This window comes from Malania oleifera, chromosome 8, assembly GCF_029873635.1.
Source record: "Malania oleifera isolate guangnan ecotype guangnan chromosome 8, ASM2987363v1, whole genome shotgun sequence".
Lineage (NCBI taxonomy): Eukaryota > Viridiplantae > Streptophyta > Magnoliopsida > Santalales > Ximeniaceae > Malania > Malania oleifera.
Window position 1 is genome coordinate 64256838 of NC_080424.1, and position 24045 is coordinate 64280882.

Consider the following 24045-nt stretch of genomic DNA (forward strand, 5'->3'; position numbering starts at 1 on the left):
AATTAATGTTAAAATATTTTTTGAAATGTTGAGTGAAAACTAATAGAATAATTAAACTTCATCCTAATATAATCATCAAAGATTTAGAAAGGCATCCATCCCTATAGGAAGAACATAAATGACTTATATGCGTCACTTTCGTCTACTGAAATATTGAAGCTCTTCTGAAATCCCTAAACATTATATCCTGCACTTGAGGTTCTATGATTTGATATGGAATGTTCTTGAATCATGAACATTATTGCATGTCTTAATATATATATATTCTTTGATGCATCTATGATCTATAGGGGCAACTATAAAGGATAAATATAGTTGATTAATAATCAGTATGGATGGTTTATAAGTTTCCAAATGATGGCTTATACTACTAGGCATAATAAAAAAATTCTCTATCCAATATAAGCAGCTTATTTTATCTAAGCATGAATTCAAATTGATAGGGGGAGCATCTAAAATTAAATTCCTATCCTGTTATGCTCACCATTATTTTTGGCTTCGGTTAGTTTGTTATTCACTGTGGCACGTGCTCAATTGTGATGACCTTATTGAATATCTTAATTGAAAAATATATTACTTTGTCACATGTTGTTTGTGTTTGCTATGTGATCCTTGCTTTAAATTGTTTGACATCTTTAGGATCATTGTGGTTGTGATTTTCTGGTTATACTTTAGTATGTGCTTAATGGAAGTACTAGAAAATTTGTTGCTTGCTTGCATGATCTTTAAATTTTTTCTAGCAAGCAACCCCCAGTACTTTAAGCAAACATCATAAGGGGATATATATTTATATACATACATATATATACTTATTGTAATACTTTATGGCAAGAACTAATTTCAAAACCAATTTTTTTCCCTCTTGTCTTAATATTATTGTTATTATTATATACATATATAGTTTTCAAGTCGCATAACTAGTTTAGTAATTACACATAAAAATGCATGTGAACTAGTTAGACTGTTTTTATGCCCAAACATTCTATTTGCTATCATATACCATGTGTTTTTAAACTCAAATCTTTCACGGGTCTTATGATATGTTTCAATTGTCATGGTTTGTGCATATTTATGGTTTAATTTAGTTTTCATGTCATTTAAATCCTTAAATGACCAGTTATATTGTTTGTGTGCGTAATTATTATACATACTTTGTCATTTTTTGTGCATTGTATGATTATATCATCTTCTTGGATACTGAAAGTAATAATTCTTGACCATACTGAACTATTTGAGTTAAATAGTTGTGGATAAACTATTAATATTAAAACTCAAAACAGGTTATTTTTATACATGTATTTTTGGGAAAATGTTCAATTTTCCAACGGACCGAAATTTTTAAAATTTCTCAAACTTATCTTGTGTATAAATGCATTATACCCGATGCCTATAGCTATTTATTTTATAGCCCTTTTTGTTGTTGCCAAAAGGGGGAGATGGAGATGAGAGGCAAAAATTGGGTAGTAAAAATTGCTTGCATTGATAAATCTTTTACATAATGCACATTGTTAGGGGGAGCCTTCTAAGGCTATACCGATTTTTGCATGATGTATTTGTCATCAAAAAGGGGAGAATGTTGACCTTATAGGTCATACGCAGTTTTGATAATGACAAATATTTAGGTATTTGATGGTTTTCAAGTGTTTATGCAGGCTTAGATGAGCATATCAAGGAATGACACTTGAAGCAACATGAAGACCCTTAAGATTTTAATTTGTATTGCCAATTCAATTAATGTTATATGGGTCAGTAATAGTAACCTGGAAATATGGTCTGTATTATTTACCTACATAACATGCAATAGGATATATGGTAAGTTCAGTAAGACCATAGTATGACTCTAAGTCCCAACACTCTCACATATATCATGCAAAATACAGGAGTGTTAAAAATGTGCTTAAATTGAACATTATTAGGGAAATTGAGAGAGCTCGGGCGACCGAACCCCAGGAGTTCAAAACTCCTCTGGCGCCTGAACTGTTGAGAAGTCAACAGTTGACTTAGGCTCTTGGGCGACAGACCAAAATTGTGCACACCTTCCACGGGCGCACAAACCCTTCAAAAGGGATATTCCACCAACTCGGGCTACTAAGACATATAGTTCAAATTGAGCCACTAGCAACCGAACACACGAGTTCGGGCTACTGAACCTATGACTGGGCACCCGAATTTATGAAGAAATGTTTCTGACTTTGATTGAGGGCACCGAACTGAACCTGGAAATATGGTCTGTATTATTTACCTACATAACATGCAAATAGGATATATGGTAAGTTCAGTAAGACCATAGTATGACTCTAAGTCCCAATACTCTCACATATATCATGCAAAATACAGGAGTGTTAAAAATGTGCTTAAATTGAACATTATTAGGGAAATTGAGAGAGCTCGGGCGACCGAACCCCAGGAGTTCAAAACTCCTCGGGCGCCTGAACTGTTGAGAAGTCAACAGTTGACTTAGGCTCTTGGGCGACAAACCAAAATTGTGCACACCTTCCACGGGCGCACAAACCCTTCGAAAAGGATATTCCACCAACTCGGGCTACTAAGACATATAGTTCAAATTGAGCCACTAGCAACTGAACACACGAGTTCAGGCTACTGAACCTATGACTGGGCACCCGAATTTATGAAGAAATGTTTCTGACTTTGATTGAGGGCACCAAACTAAAACTCGGGTTGCCGAACCTCTTTAAAGATCTTTTATTATTGTGTTTATTCAGGCGACCGAACCACGGTTCAACCACCCGAACCTCGTCGGATTAAAAAATTTTTAACTGAGGTAAATACAGGTTAATTTTGGTTAATTGTGTTTAAACAATTTGAAACTTTTCTAAGAATTCCAACAAGTCCCAAACGGTTATAATTTTACCCTAGCCTATAAATATAGGTTCATTTGTGTGGATTAAGGAGAGATTAAGAAAAAATCATTAGCCAAAATTCTCTCAAACCCAAAATCCCATTTTGCCCATAATACTTCCAAAAACTCTCATACCTTCATTCCATTGATTAATCTTAGCTTTGTGAGAGTTCTTGCTTGGGTTATTGCTTAGTATTATTGCTTATACTCCCATTACTTTGTTTGGTTGATTGGTATTGCTTTTGGGGAGTTAAGCAAGGTTTTCCCACAGATTTTATTTAATAAATCTTGTATTGGGAAAAACCTAGTAGCTTAAGGTTCTTTGCATTGTCATTGCAAAGATTCCTATAGCTTGATTTTGTTGTGTTTAATAAGCTATATTATTCTTTCAACTAACTCTTGAGCATATTTCATTGAAGGAATATATTTTGAGTTAGTTTGAATATTTGATTAGCATCTTTGAAACCCTGGTTTATTTTTGAGATTTGATATTTATTGCTTCAAAGAAATAGCTTGATTAGAACACTCTTGAGCATATTAGTGATAATACCTTGTTGAGTGTTGCTTGCACAAAATCACATCATTGAGCTTACATTTCCTATATTGTTGATGTGTCATTGATTGAGTATACTATGCATATTGGGGTACATATCTGCTTTACTTGAGAAGCATAATCACTGTACTAGTTATGTTGTGAAAAATACTATTATATTTCTAGGCGTGGCCAAAGGGAGTTTGATCTAACCTAGAAGGATCAGGTTGGGGTCAGCCCTGTGAATTTAACCTAGGGTCTTCTCCGCCCCGCAAGGAGAATTTGTAAAGGTTGAGGTCAACCCTGTGCTAATTGACCTGATTGTATTAGGTGTCGCTCCATCCGTTAAGTGAGTATTAGTGGAATCCTCGGTCTTGCAAGCTAGAGGCGGGGACGTAGGCATAGTTGGCCGAACCTCGATAACATTTCTTATGCATGCTTTTAATCTCCGAATTTTAAATTCCAGCACATGAATGTTTATATTTTACTATTGTGAATGATTGGGTTTATAATTGTATAGACAAACCCTAAGTTGAGTAATACTGCTGTTAAACCGATTGACCTAGGCGATAATTTTTAAATACTAATTTACCCCCCTCTTGGGAATATACCAAAGCTAACACCGCTTGAATTGGAACTATTACTGTGTTTCTCCCCTTGAGGTCTCTCGGCTTGATTATCAACCGTGGCTTGGTAGCCTTGATTTTTTTTGCCTTGTCGTGGCTTCCAGTCAGCTGGTTTCACATGTATCTCCCAACACGTCTCCTTAGTGTAGCTAGTTTTTCAACAGTGTTCACATCAGGGGCGTCCCTTCTGTTGTCTTGAACTAGATCCTGGAAGAGTCCCTCAAGACACCAAGGCAAACATTTCTAGTCCAGTATGGTCAGTAGAGATTGTCTCCTTCAGCATCACCTTATGCCTACTTTCTTCTCGTTTCACTTCTCAGAAAACTTCGCGTGTTGGTGGTAAGGGACAACGTCCTAGAATTCTTTCACTGACATTATCAAGGGCCCGATTTAAACCATCAAGAAATTCAAACACCCGTTCATTTTTTAGGCGTTTTTTATATCGGACACTATCTCCCGAGCATTCCCACTCTTCTTCGAAACTCAAATTGAGTTCCTGCCAAAGAGCATTCATCTCCATATAGTAATCCATTAAATCCCTTTCTCTCTGCTTCATCTGCCATAGGCGTGTCTTAAACTCGATGATTTGGGAGGAGTTCTTGGCGTCGGAGTAGGTCTCACGGACGGCATCCAAGACTTCTTTCGCCGACAGCAAGAAGAGATAAGTCCTCCCGATTAACGGCTTTATCGAGTTCATCAGCCACACCATGACCATGGAGTTCTTCAATTTCCATTTCTGAAGGGCAGCAACTTCGGTTGGGGCAGGTCTTCGTGTCTCGCAGGTAAGAAATCCCAACTTTCCCTTGCCATCAATCACAAGTTTGATCAATTGTGCCTATTCTAGGAAATTCTTGCCATTCATCTTCTCCACCGTGAGCTGGAAGGACGAGTTGTTGAGTCCTATTGAGCCTATGGTGGAGATAGCTTCGTTCGCACCCTCATGAGATTCAGAGGTCATCAAACCTCTGCTTTGGCCGGTGGTTTCTGCCATTGATAGCTAGGTTTAATCTCCTAGCTCTGATTCCATGTAATCAGAATGAATGATTTCTGTATTTCTTGAATTAATTTTGTACAATCACAACTCTCTATAAATAATACAAATCGTATATCAACAAGGAAAGAATTGCCTAAAATAGGAGCATGAAATCTGCCCAAGTATTAGGCTAGAAATCCCTATACAATCTCTAATATCATTGACCCATTATTCTTGGGATTTCTAATAATCCTCGGGATTTCTACACTAGGCATTTCAATGGGACATGGTTTTAGTTATAACCTTAATGTTGGAAGTATAGAATATGTTGAATTTGCAAATCTTTTAGCCTTTTAGTCTCATGACTAGTGTTTGTCTCTTGACTAGTGTTATAAAATCATCAAAAGTTCTAGAAGATAGGGTGTGTTTTAATAGAGGTAACTATTTCAGAGGCTCAAAGCGTGTGTGTGTGTGTGTGTGTGTGTGTGTTTTTATTTTTATTTTTATGGGAAATAGATAGATTCTTGATTCTATTTTATTAGAAAATGAGGTTGTTAAGGATGTTTAGAAGAGATAAGGGAATTTTTTTTAAAAGTGGACTTTGGAAAGGCATATGACCAAGTTAGCTGGAACTTTATTGATAAAATCTTTTAGGTGAAGGGGTTTAGTGATAGGTAGTGAACTTGGAAGAGGAAGTGTTTATCTGATGCCTTTTTCTCAATCATTATTAATGGAGAGCCTATATCTTGGTTTAGTGCAAGGAGGTCCTTTCTCCTCTTTTATTTGTTCTTATGGTAGTTTCATAGGGCTTTGATAGAGGGTTTCTAAGAGGGACTAGGATTGGGATAGGAAGTAAAAGGGTTTGATACCTCATCTTCAGTTTGCGAATAATACTATTTTCTTCTTAGAAGATCATAGGGAGTCTCTTTTAAATGTGCTAACCATCTTGTAAATGTTTATAAGGGTATCTAGTTTTTAAAAAAAAAAAAATTTGGGAAGAGTGGGATAGTTTGCACTAGTTCGAGTGGTTCTAGATCTTTGGAGTAGTCCTCTTTAGTGGGGCGTGGTATTCTTGATTGGCCTCTGATACCTCTAAGTGATAGTCGTAGAATCCTATGGTGGATTAGGTGTCCAAAAGGTTAGATGGTTGAAAGGTTGCTTCATTTTCTCTATGTAGGTGTATTATACTTACAGGCTTGATAGATTACTATTTTACCCAAAATCTTATGTTGTTAGGTTATGGGCCAACAATTTGCATCAAGCTTTAACACTCCCTTATAAGACTGCATGTGGATAAATAAACAAATAATAAGTAACATTCATTATAGGGAATAAGATAATTATTAACCATCACAAAATAAACACGACAACAAAACTAGAATTAGAACCTCCAAGCAACTGTAGCTCTGATACCATGTCAGATTACCACATTATGTAAAAGCTTCAGCTGTTAGATAGTAGGTCAACAATGTATATCAACCTTTCACAGTCACCTTGCTAGTGCCCCTTTTATTTCTTGCCCATTTTTAGAATACATGTGCGGGTAGTTATAAATATTGCGCAACTCATAAGAGATTTCCTATAGTTTGGGGTGGGAAAACAATTTGATTAGTTGGGAGATGTTTGTAGGTCTATAAAGGAGGGAGGTTTGGGTCTTGGAAAGTTGGTGTTTAAGAACATTGCTTTCAAGGGTATATATTGTGTGTTTTCCCCATGGAGGAGTCTCCCATTTGGAACGAAGTAATTATATGTAAATTTGGCTTGCAAGGTAAAGGGTGGGATGCTAATTTGAGATGTTCTTGTGACCGTCTTTGGAAGGGTATTTTGTAGTAATCTCCATTTTTATTCCTTATACTAAAATAAGGAATAAAACACTTTAATATCTATGTACAAAAATAAAGGAGATATTCAAAATTGTAATAACTATTGTGGAATTAAACTTATGAGTCATACGATGAAATTATGAGAAAGGGTAGTTGAACAAAGATTAAGGTTAGAAACGGAAGTCTCAAAAAATCAATTTGGTTTTATGCCTATCTACCACAGAAGCTATATATCTTTTAAGAAGTTTAATGGAAAAGAAGAGGGTCTTGCATATAGTATTTATTGACATAGAGAAAGCATATGATAGGATATCTAGGGAAGTTCTATGGTAGGTTTTAGAAGGAAAAAAAAAAGGATGTATGTAGGCGGTATACTGATTCATTAAGAATATGTACGATGGAGTAATGATTAGTGTAAGGACTATAGATGGAGAAACTAGAAAATTTCCAATCACCATAGGTGTACATTAAGGGTCTACTTTGAACCCTTATCTTTTTGCTTTAGTGATGGACCAACTGACTAAGAATATTCAAAAGGAGGTTCCATGGTGTATGCTGTTTGCAGATAAAATTGTATTAATTGATGAAACTAAGAACGGAGTAGATGCTGAGTTAGAATTATGGAGAAAAGCTTTGAAATCTAGAGACTTTAGGATAAGTAGAAATAAGATAGAATATATGAAATTTAATTTCAGTAATGGTAGGAGGAATATTGGAGACAAAGTTAAACTTGATGAGGAAGAAATAAATAGCACTTGTAGATTTTGATACCTTAGATCTAATATGCAAGTTGAAGAAGAAATTGAAGATGATGTAATACATAGAGTTAAAGCAGGTTGGGTAAAATGGAGAAGTGTTTCAAGTGTGCCTTGTGATTGAAGAATACCCTTAAAATTAAAAGGGAAGTTTTATAGGACAGCTATAAGACCAACTATGCTATATGGAAAATAATGTTGGACGACGAAGAAACAAAATTTACAAAAAACAAAAGTTGCCGAGATGAGAATGCTTAGATGGATGAGTGGTATAACACTGAAAGATAAATTAAGGAATGAACATATTTGTAGTAAGTTAGGTGTAGCTTCTATAGAAGATAAGATAAGGAGAGAGGACTTAGATGGTATGGACACTTGTAACGTAGGTCACATAGTGCGCCAATGAGGAAGAGTGAGTTAGTTACTGTGGGGAGGCAGTAGAAGGGGTAGGGATAGACCTAAAATAACTTGGAAGAAAATAGTGAGTAAGGATTTAATATCCCTAAATTTGTCAAAAGAAATTATCCATGATCGTATAAATTGATGGAAAATGATTCATATAGCCGACCCTACCTAGTGGGACCTAAGACTTGGGTTTTGTTGTTGTTGTTGTGTATACTAAAATTATTGTGCGCAATCTATATCACAATTGGTTTTTGGAAGACATTTGACTAGGGGCTTCTTTGCTTTGCACTTCTTTCCCTTGTCTGTATGAACTGTCCATAGTCTTAAATTTCCACGAAATTGTCGAAATTTCCGTTAAAATTTTCGATTTCCGTCACCCTCGAAATCGAAATGGCATTCGATTTCCGTCTTGCATAATTTCCATCGAAATCTCAATGAATCATCCGAAATTTATCGAAATCTCAAAATTTTGGCAAAACTTGCCGAAATTTTAACTATACAATAAAATTTCCTTAGAATTCAAATGAGAAATTTAGGAGTAAGTGATATTCTATCTTTATTTATTTTATTTATTTTGTCAGAACAAAAGATTATTACAAGTGCTTTTGAAATTATACGAAAAAATAAACTTATAGTAACATTTTATTTAACCATTCATGTCTAAATTATCATTATTTGTATAATAAATAATATTTAAATGATTTATGAATTTCATTTGTATTAACTAAATATGTTTAATGTACATTATCTTAAATATATTTGATACACATACTATTTTACAACTTTTCCACCTCATACAAAACATAGATGTATTTAATTTGTAATATATTAGTCCTAAAACTTATATTATTATGTTTGTTAACCATTTCTAAAGCCTCACAAAGAATTCCATGCTTTATTACTGAATTCTGTTACTTTTTCAAATCGAAATCGAAATCAAAATTTCCGTCGAAATTTCCATACTTTTGGAGCTTCGAAATTTGAGTCGAAATCGAAATTTAAGACCTTGGAACTGTCCCTTCATGCAATGAATCTAATTCTTCATTTTTCTATGTCAAAAGGGAGACATATTCCCATGGCTTTTAGTGATAGGGAAATTGGACCTCAACTCTTTATTGTGTTGGTTTAAGAGCAGTATTTCTTCCTATAGGATGGACTATCATTCCTGGCTTCTTGATTCTTCGGAGGGAATACTTTCATAAATATTTTTTTAGCATTTGACCCATAAAAACATGTGCTTCCTGTTTCTTAGTTTTATTTGGAAGGCCAAAGTCCCCTCAAACACTGAAGATTTTATTGTTAGTCGTTCTGAACAGAGTTACATTAATAAGCTGTTGCAAAGTAGGAGGCCTTTTAAGGCTTTATCTTTGGAAGTATGTTTTCTACGTCTTGATAGTTCAGAACCATCTCCTACCTGTTCCTCTATTGCTTTATTTCATGGAGGGTGTGGAATAAGATTTTTGGCCTATTTGGAGAGTTGGTCCAGTTGGGTTTGTTCCAAGTTGAAGATATTTTGACCATCTCATTTTCTGGTCTTGTAAGGGGTAAAAATGGGTCAACCCTGGTTGTGCAATTTTTGTTATCATCTTGGGAGAAATTCTTGCATTCTCATGGGAAACAGGATGTCTTAGTCTGTGCTTTGGCTTAGGATTCAGTATTTGGCCTTCTTGTGGGCATTTGCGATGGGCTGTTTCAGAGTCATCTCTTCTTTGGATTTACATTGTAATTGGCGGGCAGTGCTGTTTTGATATTTTTTGTTTGTTTATCTTTGAAGGAAGATTTCTTATGCTCCATTTCTACTTGTTCAATTTAATAAAATCTCTACCTTTTCAATTAAAAAAAAAAACTGTACAAGTTCATTCGTTTAAAAATCTCTTGCCTAGCACATGTTAAAGACATTTCAAGTTCATTTGCAACAGACCTGTCATAGAGCCCAGCACCCGCGAATCCTTTGAGGTCCTCACCATTGGAATCTGACCTGAATATAATGGTTCGCTTACTATACAATCCTATTTGTTTGCTTGGGTAACTAGTAACCTGCAAGTCAGATTCAAGAAAGTTCAGAATATAGATGATCATGATGCTGTGTGAGAGGCTTAAATTTTGATTTCAACTAAAATTTTGAAGGCCCAAAAGTACATAAATTTTGATGGAAATTTCGATTTAGATGTCAATTTAGATTTTGATTTGAAAACAAATGGAAATTAGTAATAAAACATGGAATTCTTTCATGAAATTTTTAAAATGGTTAAGAATGTAAATTTTAGGACAACTATATTATAAATTAAATATATCTATGTTATGTATGAGGTGCAATATTTATAATACAACATATTTGGTTAATATAAATGAAATTTATAAATACAAAAAATAAAAATTAGTATATAAATAAAGATAATTTAGACTGGAATGGTTAGATAAAATATTGTTGCTAAATCTAAGTTTAAATTTTCACATACTTTAAAATATTCTAATAATATTGTTTTTGATAAAAAAAAATAGATAAATTAAGAGAGAAATTTCACATTACTTTTAAATCTTAAATTTAAATTCCATAGAAATTTCATTCTATAATTAAAAATTTGGCAAGTTTAGCTAGAATTTTGAGACTTCAATAAATTTTGGATGACTTGTTGAAATTTCGGCAAAAGTCGACTACCATTTTGACTTCAAAGCTAATGGAAAGCAGAAATTTCGACAGAAATTTTGACTAAGTTTTGAAAATTTAGGATCGTGGCTGTGTCCCTGTGTGTGTATCTTCATCTTGGTAGATAACAATGTTAACACAATGGGCCATAAAGACCCCAGCCTTACCGTAGGATATTTGAGATTGCCTTTCTTAGTGATGAAGCTCAAGGCTCGCCCAGCATAGGCACCCACTAGAGTCTCTCCCAAACCCTTCACAATCTGCTCTTGCACAAAAAAGGTGGGAATGTGGGATGAGTGGTATTATATATAATTGATTCACAGCACAAGAAGCAACATTTACCTCTGCATATATCTCTGACATGTCCCCAGTTAAAGGATTCCTTGTGTGCACTACAAAAGCATAATCGGCAGTAATAATTTCTTGGATCAAAACAGCCATGCAAAGGTTGCCATGGTTCATATTTGCTTTCTTACAGCAAACATATGCTCTTTCATTCCACTTGGAAGCCCAAACCTAGAATGAACATAAATATAATGCCACAGTTGGAGAGTGTAGCCACAATCAAGCCACAACCATAATGTTTGACAACAAAGCAGGCTACAGATGCTGCAACAAGCAGCAGAGGGAACAGTGATACTAAAAGTTTGTCAAAGAAGGCTTCTATGACACCATCAAATTTCAAAATAAGAAACAAGGAGTAGCTTAGCACCACCCACAACAGTACAGTTGTTTCCAATTACATAAAGTGAGAGACTACCACTTGGCCTCAACAGCTTAAACTAACAAGAAATTGATCAATATCAGGCTAACATATACGGCCCCAGCCCCATGAACATGGATGGGGCAGACACAGCCAACAGGAGACATATATGGAGTGGCGAGCTTTGAATAACTTTATGGCGTTTAAAGGGTAGGAATCAAGAAAAATAATAATAAAAACTTGTACTTATGGTTTTACCTAAAAAAAAAAAAAATTTCATGCATATGCTTTCTTTGACATAAAAGCAAGAACAACTTTTTAAAAAAGGTAATAAAAAACTGATAAAAATTCATAAAACCAATAAAACAACCAACCTTTGAATCTAAAGAACACAATCAAATGTCAATACCACCTTTTCCAACCAGTGTTCTGCCCCTTTTTCTTGATGGTAGAATGCTGTACTCCTTTAAGAGCAACACTGGTTCTCTGAAGGCAACAAAATGCCTGACATATTTTCTCCTCTTTTCAGGACACAACCAGCATAGGAGTAGAAGGCAGGGATGTAAAGAACAGTACAAAAGGACTTGTTTTTTAGTTTTAAAAGAAGTTGGATACGATTGAATCTGATAGGTTCAAATTGGATCCAAATTGATAAAGATCAATTCGTTCAATTCAGGGGGTGAATAAATCAATTGACAATGTATCAGCTGTATTTCAGTTCTTCAATAAATTCAAACAAGATGGTGTGGAATTGACATGAATCATATGATTGGAATTGAGAATCATATGATAGAAACTATGCGGAACATGACTTGGTTGTTGAGCAGCATGGAGCTGGTCCTCCAACTTTATGGTCTTTAACGCTGTAAAGCAGTTATGAATGCTGTTCACAAATCATATTACAAGGAGAAGAATGTTTCAAGAGTGTATCAGAAGTATGAAAATATGTTAAAGTTGAAAATGGATAAAGCCTATTCCCTGAATGATTACTGTACAACCATTAGGAATGAGGATGGAGCTGAAGTGATTGAACATTTCTCCCCCCCCCCCCCCCCCAAGCAGTTCAAGTCACAGTTGCTGTCAAGTGAGACCTACGTTCTCTGCAAAGTGCAAAGCATTCATGCTACACTTGAACAAGCTGTTTTTATTGACACCCCGCCAAGGTTTCTTTAGATATGTCTCCACTACTCTAGTGTCAACGTTAGGGGACAAACAATGTGGTACATCAGGCAGTTGTGGCAGAGGTCCATTGTCAGGAGGAGTTCGAGATCAAGGATGCACCAATAGTTGCCATTGTACTCACTATGGTCACAATAATCATAATTCTGATTAATGTTGGGATAAATTAGGCAAAACAGCAAGGTTGTGCCTTCTTCTAGTGGTAATGAGTTGACTTCCTGCAATGGGCAAGCCTAATAAGAACATTGATAGTGTTTCTGGTGGTAATATATGTTAGGGGAAAAGGGGATGATCCAAGAACACAAACACAACACAATCACACAGAGAACACAAAAGAAATACGTGGTTTGGCCAAACTCGACCTATGTCCACAGGAGAGAGGGAGTCTCACTGTATGATCAATAAGAAAAATACAATGGAGGAGGAGAACACACTCTAACTCAACTCAAGCTCAAACCTCTCTGCCTCACACACAGCTCTCTTGATTCTTCTGCACTCTGTATATTTTTTCCTACCCACACACCACTTAACAGTGTGTATATATATATATATATGCCAGAGAGAAGCATTGAGATGGAGCAGCAATAAAGACGAAATGCATGATCAAGGCTGCGCATGCTCCACAAGTTGTATCTTCCTAAGCAAAAAATAAATGCACCCACATGGGTGGATCAACAAATCACCCCCTCCAAACATGTGGGGGCAACCAAGTGTCCGCTACTCTGATGCTGCAACACTATAACCTCACCCTAGTCCCTAGACGTCCACACCCCCTCGAGAGAGTGCCCGCACCCCCTTGCTGAGGGGCTCATGCAGGGATCATCTTCTGAATGATTTCAGTAGATCTAGGAGACCTACTGAATATGAGCATAACTCCAATTTTTCTCTAGTCATTATCTTTGTCAACATATCTGCTGGGTTTTGACTACCAAGGATCTTCTTAACTGCTAATACCCCTTCGTCTAGAAGGGATCTGATGAAGTGATAGCAGAGTCCAATGTGCTTGGTCTTTGAGTGGAATGCTGAATTCTTCGCCAAGTGTATGACACTCTGACTGTCACTATGCAAAACACTCTTCACCTGTTTGAAACCCAACTCTATCAACAAACCCTGTAACCAAATCATCTCTTTGCTAGCTTCTGTCATGGCCATATACTCTGCCTCTGTAGTGGATAGAGCAACGATTTTATGTATTTGTGATACCCAACTAACGGCAGTAGCACCTACTGTGAATACATAGAAATATAGTAGTGCTTCTTTTGTGATCTATCTCATCAACAAAGTCTGCATCGAAGTATCCCTGCAATGTCAGATTACTTTTGCCAAAGCATAAACATTTGTTAATTGTACCTTAGAGATATCAAAATATCCAATTTACCGCTTCTCAGTGGATTTTTCCTAGATTCGACATGAATCTACTGACGGTTCCCACTGCATAACTGAGATCTGGTCTCGTGCAAACCATGGCGTACACTAAGCTTCCTACAGCTGAAACATAGGGCATTTTGTCCATTTCTTTCTTCTCTTTCTCTGACTCGGGAGACTGAGTCTTTGATAACTTGAAATGACCTACTAATGGTGTGCTAATTGCCTTAGCATCACTCAGGTTGAACCTTTTGAGAATCCGCCTGATGTACTCGGCTTGAGACAACTGCAAGGTTCCCTCCTTTCTTTCTCTAGTGATTCTCATCCCAAGCATCTGCTTTGTTGGACCCAAGTCTTTCATTTCAAATTCAGTGGACAACTAACTTTTCAATTTTATGATCTCGTCCATGTCTGATCCTACAACTAGCATGTCACCAACATAAAGTAAAAGAATTATGTAACCTAATTTATACCTCTTGAAATAGCAACAATGATTAGCGTTGCATTTGCAGCAGTCATTCTTTTGCATGAAGCCGTCAAATTTCTTATACCACTGCCTTGGAGCCTATTTCAAACCATACAGACTCTTATTCAACTTGCAAACAAGTTTTTCTTTGCCTTTCTCTGCAAAACCTTCAGGTTGGTAGATGTATATCTCCTCCTCTAGATCACCGTGGAGGAAAGCGATTTTTACATCTAACTGCTCAAGGGGTAAATTCTCTACTACAACAATGCTCAAAACTGTCCGAATAGTTGTGTGTTTCACAACTGGTGAGAAGATTTCTGAGTAGTCAATACCATCTATTTGTTGGAAACCTTTGACCACGAGTCTTTCTTTGTATCTTCTCGAACCATCATGCTCTTCTTTTATGCGGTACACCCATTTGTTTTGAAGAGCTTCTTTTCCTTTGGGTAATCTAGCTAGCTCCCAAGTCCTGCTGTCGGTGAGGGATTTCATCTCATCTTTCATAGCAAGTTCTCACTTGCTAGCCTCATCCACCTGACATGCTTCATCATAGCACTCCGGTTCACCTGCATCAGTTAGTAACAAGTAATCCAAATATCTCCTATTCGGTACATGTGGTCGGGAAGACCTCCTCAGTCTCAGAGTAGGAATCGAAGTTGTAGTGTGCAATGCTTTAGTGCACGGCTATGATAGATTCCTCTGTCTGGGAATTATCAATAGTCTGTTGTGCCACATTTCTGTTAGTGAAATCATCCAACTCTACAATATCGGGGTTATTTAGTACGGGATAAGTTGATTATGTTGTGTCTTTGTACATAACCTTTTCATTGAAAACAACATCTCAACTCCTGATTATTTTCTTGTTTTGGTCATCCCAGATGTGGTAACCAAACTCATCTTCACCATATCCAAGGAGTGTGCATTATTAAAATTTTGGATCAAGCTTGCCCACAGCCTGATCACTAATATGTACATAAGCAACGCAATCGAAAACTTTTAAATGTGAAAGTTTTACCTCCATTTTGCTCCATACCTCCTCTGGTAACTAGAACTGCAATGGTACTGATGGACTTCAGTTGATTAGATAAGCAGTTATGCTGACTGCTTCAACCCAAAACTGCTTTGGTAAATCTACTTGTAATCGCATACTTCTGACTCTCTTAGTCAAGATTTTGTTCATTCGTTCTGCTACACTGTTGTGTTGGGGTGTACCTGGCACGGTTCTTTCAAGTATGATCCCATACTCGTAGCAAAACCTTTTGAATTCTCTATCTTCATATTCACCGCCATTGTTTGATCTCAGTATTTTGATTTTTAAGCCTATTTCATTTTCCACCATGGCCTTCCATTTCTTAAAAACATCATACACTTCAGATTTATGTCTTAAGAAATAAACCCATACCTTCCTGGAATGGTCGTCAATAAAGGTGACAAAATAGGATTTCCCGCCAATGGATGAAACTGGGCTCGATCCCCAAATATCGGTGTGCACCAGCTTCAATTTTTCTTTCTTTGAAGTTCTTCCGTATGTCTGAAAGCTAACTCTTTTCTATTTGCCAAGGATGCAGCTTTCACATTGATCAATACACTTCAGATTTAAGTCTTAAGAAATAAACCCATACCTTCCTGAAATGGTCCTCAATAAAGGTGACGAAATAGGATTTCTCACCAATGGATGAAACTGGGCTCAATCCCCAAACATCAGTGTGCACTAGCTTCAATTTTTCTTTCTTTGAAGTTCTATCGTATGTATGAAAGCTAACTCTTTTCTGTTTTCCGAGGATGCAGCTTTCACATTGATCAATATTAGCTAACTAGAGACCTGGTATCTTTCCCTTTGAGTTCACGATTTTCAAACCTTTTTCACTCATGTGACCGAGTCTCTGGGGCCATAGGTTTGAATCTTCATTCCCTGCAGCAATTGAAATAGACATGCAAGCATTTGTGGTAATATAAAGAGTACCAATTTTCTTACCACGCAAGCATGTCATTGCGCCTTTAAAAATTTTCCAACTATCACCACAGAAAGTTGTAGTGTAACCTTCACTTGCAAGCTGTCCAACAGATATTAAATTTTTCTTGAGATCAAGGATATATTTGACATCAGTCAAACTCCAGGTGGTACCTGTCAAATTTATTTTTGCTTCTCCTTTTCCTACAATTTCACAAGGTTTGTCATCACCAAGATAAACATTGCCAAGATTTCCGAGTACATACCTGTTAAGCATATCTTTGTTGCCTGTTGTGTGAAACGAGGCTCTAGAGTCTAATACCCAAGACTCTCCCTTCCTTTCCAAAGAGCATAACAGTGCATCTTCTTCTCTTGAAGAAGAGACGACATTTGCTTCAGTCTTATTTTCTGGTTCCTTCTTCAAGGATTGACATTGATTTCTGTAGTGGCCAATCTTGCCAAAATTCCAACACTCCATCTGCTTTTTGTTCTGAGTGTAGTTGGAATTTCCTGGAGCTCTTGATTTCGACCGTCTGCTTCTCGATCTTCCACATTTTGATTTCTATTTTGATTTCTGCCCCTGGTCTGTTTCTCACCTTGTGTGACCAAGGCACACCCTTGGAGGTTAACGGTTAGCTTTCTGAGGGTATCAATATCCCGTAGTGAAGCCATCACTTCTTCCAAATTCAAGGTTTCCTTACCAACAAGCAATGTTGTGACAAGACTATCATAAGAAGGTGGTAGAGATGCCACGAGAAGAAGTGTTTTATCTTCTTCTTCAACTTTTACACCAAGACTCATTAACTGGGTTATGATCTTGTTGTAGTCATTTATGTGGTCAAAAATATTTACCCCTTCCTCCATTTTTAGCTGATAGAGTTTCTTCTATAGAAATAGCTTGTTTGTTAGAGATTTTGACATGTATCTCTGTTCTAATTTTTCCCAAAGCTCAACAGGTGATGATTCATCTAACACAAAATATTTAACTTCATTTGACAAGCATAAACGAATAGTACTAACCGTTTTCATTTCCATCTCTGCCCAATCATCATCTTTGATATTTTCTGGATTCTTCCCGATTAGCGGCTTGATCAAGTCACGCTGAATCAAGATATCCTTGATTGTACTCTGCCATAGACTGAAATTGTTCCGACCGTCAAATTTCTCCATACCGAACTTGGATAAATTGTCATCCATTATAAAAAAACAACTTAGAGGCTGATTTTCGCAAAATTGACTGCACCAATGCGTTCGAAACAGCCAAAATAGCTAGGAATGGGTCTGACCCGATATATATATGGACCCCAATGATGACGTGGCAGGTGGGCCCCACTGGTGGTGTGGTAGGTGGGCCCACAAGTGACGTAGACAAATTGAATCTTGCAACGTGTGAAGTGATGTGGTGCACACCACTTTCTACACACTTCTGCTTGGATCAATTATTAGTGCAGGAAAAAAAAAGGTATCCCTCCTTACTTTTGTTTAATAAATGAAGTGCTCACCTCTTTTTAAAAAATTTATAATAAAATGCCTCACCTTTATTTTATTTATTTTTTTTGTTTGTTGTGGCTTGCTGGGGAAAATTCTTTCTTCATGTTTTCACCTTTCTCCGTCTCTGCACAGAGAACACTCCATACTCCGCCTTTGCACAGAGAAAAAAAAATGGAGGACTTCGCACACCAGGCAACCACTCCTCGCGGCTGAGAGCTTGACACAATCAACAGCGAACAATTTTTGCGGGGAAGCAACTCGAGGAGCTGATATGGTGGCACATTACACCTCTGCTAAGCTCGCAAAGACTTTCCGGTGAGGATTCCATTCACGCCTTTGCGACTGCTGTCCCAGCTTCATCTCGACGTCGCCGAACCCGAAGGTAAGCTCAAATTTTCAATCACGCTTCTCACCTTCTCCAAGCTCTGATACTAGCTATTAGGGGGAAAGAGGATGATCCAAGAACACATACACAACACAATCACACAGAGAACACAAAAGAAATACGTGGTTCAACCAAACTCGGCCTACGTCGACGGGAGAGAGGGAGTCTCATTGTATGATCAATAAGAAAAATACAATGGAGGAGGAGAATACACTCTTAACTCAACTCAAGCTCAAACCTCTCTACCTCACACACAGATCTCTTGATTCTTCTGCACTCTGTATATTTTTTCCTACCCACACACCACTTAACAGTGTATATATATGCCAGAGAGAAGCATTGAGATGGAGCAGCAATAAAGACAAAATGCATGCTCGAGGCTGCGCATGCTCCATGAGTTGTATCATCCCAAGCAAAAAGTAAATGCACCCACATGGGTGGGTCAACAATATACCCCTCTCTTGGGAGCAGTACTTGAAAGTTGAAACCGGTGAGGCAATGCCAACAACTAGGTGCAATATCTGCCCAAGGTTTTAAATTTAGCTTGACAAAAATTTTGATGCTTTTTATGACAATATCAAGGTTGATCTCGATTTTGATTTTAAAAAATGATGACAATTAATAGTGAAACATGGATTTTTTAATGAAACCACAGAAATTGTTAATACACAAACTAAGACAAGATTTAAAGCTAAAAGATATTGTAAAAAAAATACATCAGTGACAATTATGTGGTGTGTAAGCCTATAAGGTACAATAACTATAAAATAGCACCTATATTAAATGTCTTTGTTAGTGGTTATTTAGTCTTTTAGCATTATTATTATTATTATGTGTTAGAGTTTTTCTAGTAATAAGTGTGAGTTAGTAAGGGTATTATGGTCATTCCTATTGTACTTACATATATTATAAATAGAGGGAGCGACCTATCATTGAGTTTAGGTCTTCCATTTTACCCAATTACTCAACACGGTATCAAAGCATGATCCAAACTAAACCCTACTCTCCATAATTGTTGAAGGAAAACACCATTCCCGCAGCTGTCCTTCCTAGATTCATTGGTCGAAAAACGGGTGGTTAGCCCTTTCATACTTTATGATATTTGGGGTCCTAGTCGTGTGACATCAAAGTTGGGGTTTCGGTACTTTGTTACATTTGTTGATGACTACTCTAGGATGACTTGGTTATATTTAATGAAATTTCCTAGTTGTTTGATATCTTTTGTGCTTTCTATTGCCAAATAAAGATTCAATTTGACATTCCAGTCAAGATACTTCGTAGTGATAATTCTAAGGAGTACTTCAGTACCTAATTTAGTAGTTACATGACTAACTTTGGTATGATCCATCAGTGCTCTTGTGTTCACACTCCACAACAAAATGGAGTTGCAGAGTGGAAAAACAGACATATTCTTGAACTCACTCATACCCTACTATATCAAATGAATGTCCTCAAAGTCTTTTGGAGTAATGCTATGCTCACAGCTTGCTCCTTCATCAATAAAATGTCATCCTTTGTCTTTGGTGGTAAAATCCCATATTCAGTTTTCTTTCCTAAGGCTCCTTTGTTCTCCCTTCCTCCTCGTAAATTTGGTTGTGTGTCCTTTGCCCATCAGTTATCTCCAAGAATCGATAAGTTGGATCCTCGTGCTATATGTATTTTTCTGGGCTATTCCTATACTCAAAAGGTATATCAATGTTATAGTCCTACTTTACATCGATTCTTTGTCGATCCTAATGGTTTTGTGGCTCGTCTGAAGGCCTGCCTTATTGCTAAGGGGTATACTCAGGTGTATGGTTTGGATTATTCAGACAGATTCTCCCCGGTTGCTAAACTTGCCTCAATTTTTTTATTCATTTCTTTAGCCACCACTTGTCATTGCCCTCTACATCAGTTAGATGAGAAGAATGTTTTCCTACATAGTGATCTTCATGAGGAGGTAAATATGGAGAAACCCTATGGGTTTGTTGCTCAATGGGAGTTAGGCTTAGTATGTCGGCTCAAGAAGTCATTGTATAGATTAAAACAATCTCCAAGAGGATGCTTTGGCCATTTTAGTACTGTAGTACTTTAGTTTGGCCTCATCGATACGTAGCATATCACTCTGTATTTTATCATGACACTCTATCTGGTAGTATTTTGCTTATTGTATATGTGGATGACATTGTGATCATTGGTGATGATTATCGTGACATCCAAGACCTAAAGCTTTTTCTACAAAGTAAGTTTCAGACCAAAGATTTGAGACCATTGAAGTACTTCTTGGGTATAGAAGTATCGAGATCTCGTACGAGAATTGTCTTGTCACAGAGGAAGTATGTTCTTGATCTTTTAGATGAGATGGGGTTGTTGGGATCCGAACTTGTTGATACGCCCATGGATCCTAATAGTAAGTTAATGCCAGTTATAGGTGATTTGCTGCCTACCCAAGTCGATACTGGAGTCTTGTTGGAAAGTTGAATTATCTCATAGTCGCTCGACCAAATATATCCTTCGTAACAAGTGTTGTGAGTCAGTTTCTCGATTCCCTGAGAACAAGTCATTGAGATGCAGTAATTCTTATTTTGAGATATCTCAAAGGTGCACCAGGGAGGGGCCTCTTATATCAGGATTGGGGTCACACTTATATTCAGGGATATATAGATGCAAATTAGGCTGGATCACCTTCCAATTGAAGATCCACAACCGGATATTGTATCTTTGTTAGTCATAATTTGGTGTCTTAGAAAAGTAAGAAACAAACTGTGGTTGCTAGGTTGAGTGTTGAGTCGGAGTATAGGGCTATGGTGCACACTACATGTGAACTTGTTTGACTAAATCACATGTTGAAAGAACTAGGTTTTCCACATTCTCAACCTATGGAGTTTATGTGTGATAATCGAGCTTCTATTCATATTGCCTCCAACCTTGTCTTCCATTAGCGGACAAAGCATATTGAAGTTGATTGCCACTTTATTCGAGAGAAACTTGTATAGAAGCTCATTACAACCACTGATGTGAAGTCTGAGTTTTAATTTGCTGATTCGTTCACTAAAGCCTTAGGAGGTACTTGTGTGAAATTTATTTGTAACAAGCTAGGAGCATATGACATATATGCTCCAACTTGAGGGGGGGTGTCAATGGTTATTTAGTCTTTTAGCATTATTATTATTATTATTATTATGTGTTAAGAGTTTTGTTAGTAATAAGTGTGAGTTAGCAAGGGTATCATGGTCATTCCAATTGTACTTACAGATATTATAAATAGAGGGAGAAACCTATCATTGAGTTTAAGTATTCTATTTTACCCAATTACTCAATAGTCTTCAACAAATACAAATAAAACTCATATAATAGTTACACATTAGTTCTTCTGGAAAACAACTAGTTTTGACATTGAAGGTCAATAAAATGCTAATTAATATCTAATTCCAATTTTGTATAAAATTTTAAGTCTTAAAGCTATCATTCCTATTTTTACTCTAATAATCTTTATTTTCAACAAAAAGGAAGAATTACAATTGCAGGGATTTGAATCTCAACTTAGATTTCAAGGTTGTTCAATTCCCAAATGTTCAACAAATTTCATTGAATTTTCAAGATTTCAATGATTATGGATGACTCATAGAAAAATTCAATGAAAATTTTGTAAATAAAAAAATGACGGCTATTTCAATTTTGATGGAGGTGGAAGTGGAAATTTCAATGGAAATTTTGACAAATTTGTAGAAATGTAAGACCATGCATTTACCCATACATCTAGTGCCATGCTGCTATGGACACTCTAGTTTGTACAAGTATACCTGCCTTTTTTGCCTCTAAGCCTACTTCAAATTGGGTAAGTGACTTCAGTGCCTTGGAACAAAAGACTGGTGAATAGTCTTGTTTTTCCAATATGAATAATTCTTTCAAGCATTCTATTATACTTGGTAATGGTCGAATCTCTTGGGTTTATGAAGAGGGTATTGTTTAGTTTATTTGTTCTATTCATTATCTTCAGTATTGTATGCTCCAAAATTTTCAGTTAGTAACCTTCCTTACATTTTCCCCTTCCTGCTGTGTTTTTCAGGACCTTGAAAATTGCCTTTTTGTATGGTGACTTGGAGAAGGTCATATGGAGCAGCCACCGAGATTTGTCGCTCATGGGGAGAATTTTGGGAATGCTCGTAGTTTGAAAAAAAGAAAAAAAAGAGAGGCTATTTATGGGTTAAAGCAGTCCCCATATGTTTGGTTTGAAATTTTCATTTATGCTGTTGTCTCCTTTGAATTTTCGAAGTCACATAGTTACCATTTTGGTTTTCTGTAGATCTGTGACTCAATAATAATAGTGGTTTTGATTTTTTTGGTTGATGACATTATTATTTTGGTGAAACTGTGAATGAAATTGAAGAGGTGAAACTGGGAGGGCTACAATGTTTTCTTGGCACTGAAGAAGCTAAAGGAGTTTGCCTATCCCATAGGAAGTATGAGACAGATTTACTTAGAGTGGCATGCCTGGGGTTAAAATAGTAGAAACCCTAATCGAGGTTAATGTTAAACTTGAAGATGTGAATAGAATTTGAGACTTCCAAATTGTATAGGTATCTGGCTGGGGAGCTCATCTACTTAAGAGTTACATGGCCAAACATCATGCTTTCTATTGTTGATATTAGCTGGTCGATGGAAAAGTCAAAGCTAGTACACTGGGAGTCAGTAACTAGAATTTTGAGGAATCAGGGGAGTGCTTGAGGCAAGGGATTGATCTAAATCCACTTGGACATATTTTGATTGTTGGTTATTTATTTGTTGTTTGGGAAAGCTCTATTCGGAGAAGAGATCAACTACAGGGTATTGCACATTTGTGGAGGTAATCTAGTTATATGGAAAAGCAAGAAGTAAATGTGGTTGCTAGATCAAGTGCAGAAGTGGAGTACAGAGCTATGGAACATACAATGAGTAAGTTGATGTAGTTGAAAGATGATACAGGAATTCAGTGGTCATTGTGATCAGCTCATGACCATGTTAATCAGGCTGCCATCTTCATTGCTATTAATCCAGTATCCCATGAGAGAGCAAAGCATATTGAAGTGGCTGCTCTGATATATAAGAAGATTTCAACACCCAATATTAAGTCCGAAGAGCAACAACCTAATGTCTTCACCACCAAGTCTCTTGGAAGTGGAACTTTTTCTAAAATTTGTAGCAAGCTGAGCATAGGAAACATATATGCTCCTCACTCCAAGGGGGAGTGTTAGGAAGTGAAATAGAAGTGTTTTGTTAGTGAAAGGGGTCAATTATTAATTAATTACAGTAGGAGCGTTATTTGTCAAATTATTATTCATGAGGGTGTGGTTGTAGATGTATTAAGCATTTTAATGTTGTGAGTGTTGATTCTCCCAAATGAGTGATAAAGAAATCTATTCTCTCCCCTTTTTACATTTACCTATCTCTCTCTCTCTCTCTCTCAAAATGCAAATTAAAACTTGAAAGCATTTTGTTTTACAAATCCAAGTCCCCTTTGAAAAAATAATAAATAAAAAAGACAACAAATAAAGAAAGAATGACATGAATAATCAAATAGAAGTTGTACACAACCACAATTCTTCCATAAATAAGTCAAAATGCTAAATATAAGACAAATCTAACTGGATCAACATAAAACATATGACTGATGTGAGATCACCCAATAAGAGTAGGAATATCACCCTTTTTTGGTAGGGAGGAGGGAGGGGAGCAGTTTAGTGTTCAGGGCATCCTCTCATATGTTTTTGAGAATACCCAGGGAGTGGTGGTGTGACTGGATTTTAACTCATGACCCTTGATCTCAAGTCTCCAACTCCCTATCATGCCCTCTGTAGAGCAGGCAATGGCTCAGCTGCCTTGAGACAGCAGTGGCAACCCCTACAGTGGCCTCCTATGGTATGCC

The 24045-nt window shown here is 36.7% G+C and overlaps 1 protein-coding gene across 5 annotated transcripts in view; it reads right to left on the reverse strand.

Moving 5' to 3' along the window:
* The window catches only part of LOC131162512 (alpha-glucan water dikinase 2), a 157882-nt gene that overhangs the window by 34708 nt on the left and 99129 nt on the right, over positions 1–24045 (reverse strand). For all 5 annotated transcript variants that reach the window (XR_009138846.1, XR_009138845.1, XM_058119093.1 and 2 more), the window contains 3 exons: positions 10964–11137; positions 10789–10881; positions 9896–10011 (listed from right to left, as the gene is read on the reverse strand). Coding sequence is in view for 3 of the 5 variants with exons in the window: in XM_058119093.1 (XP_057975076.1) it covers positions 9896–10011; positions 10789–10881; positions 10964–11137 (383 nt within the window). In the remaining 2 variants the exon portion in view is untranslated. The remainder of the gene's footprint in view (positions 1–9895; positions 10012–10788; positions 10882–10963; positions 11138–24045) is intronic.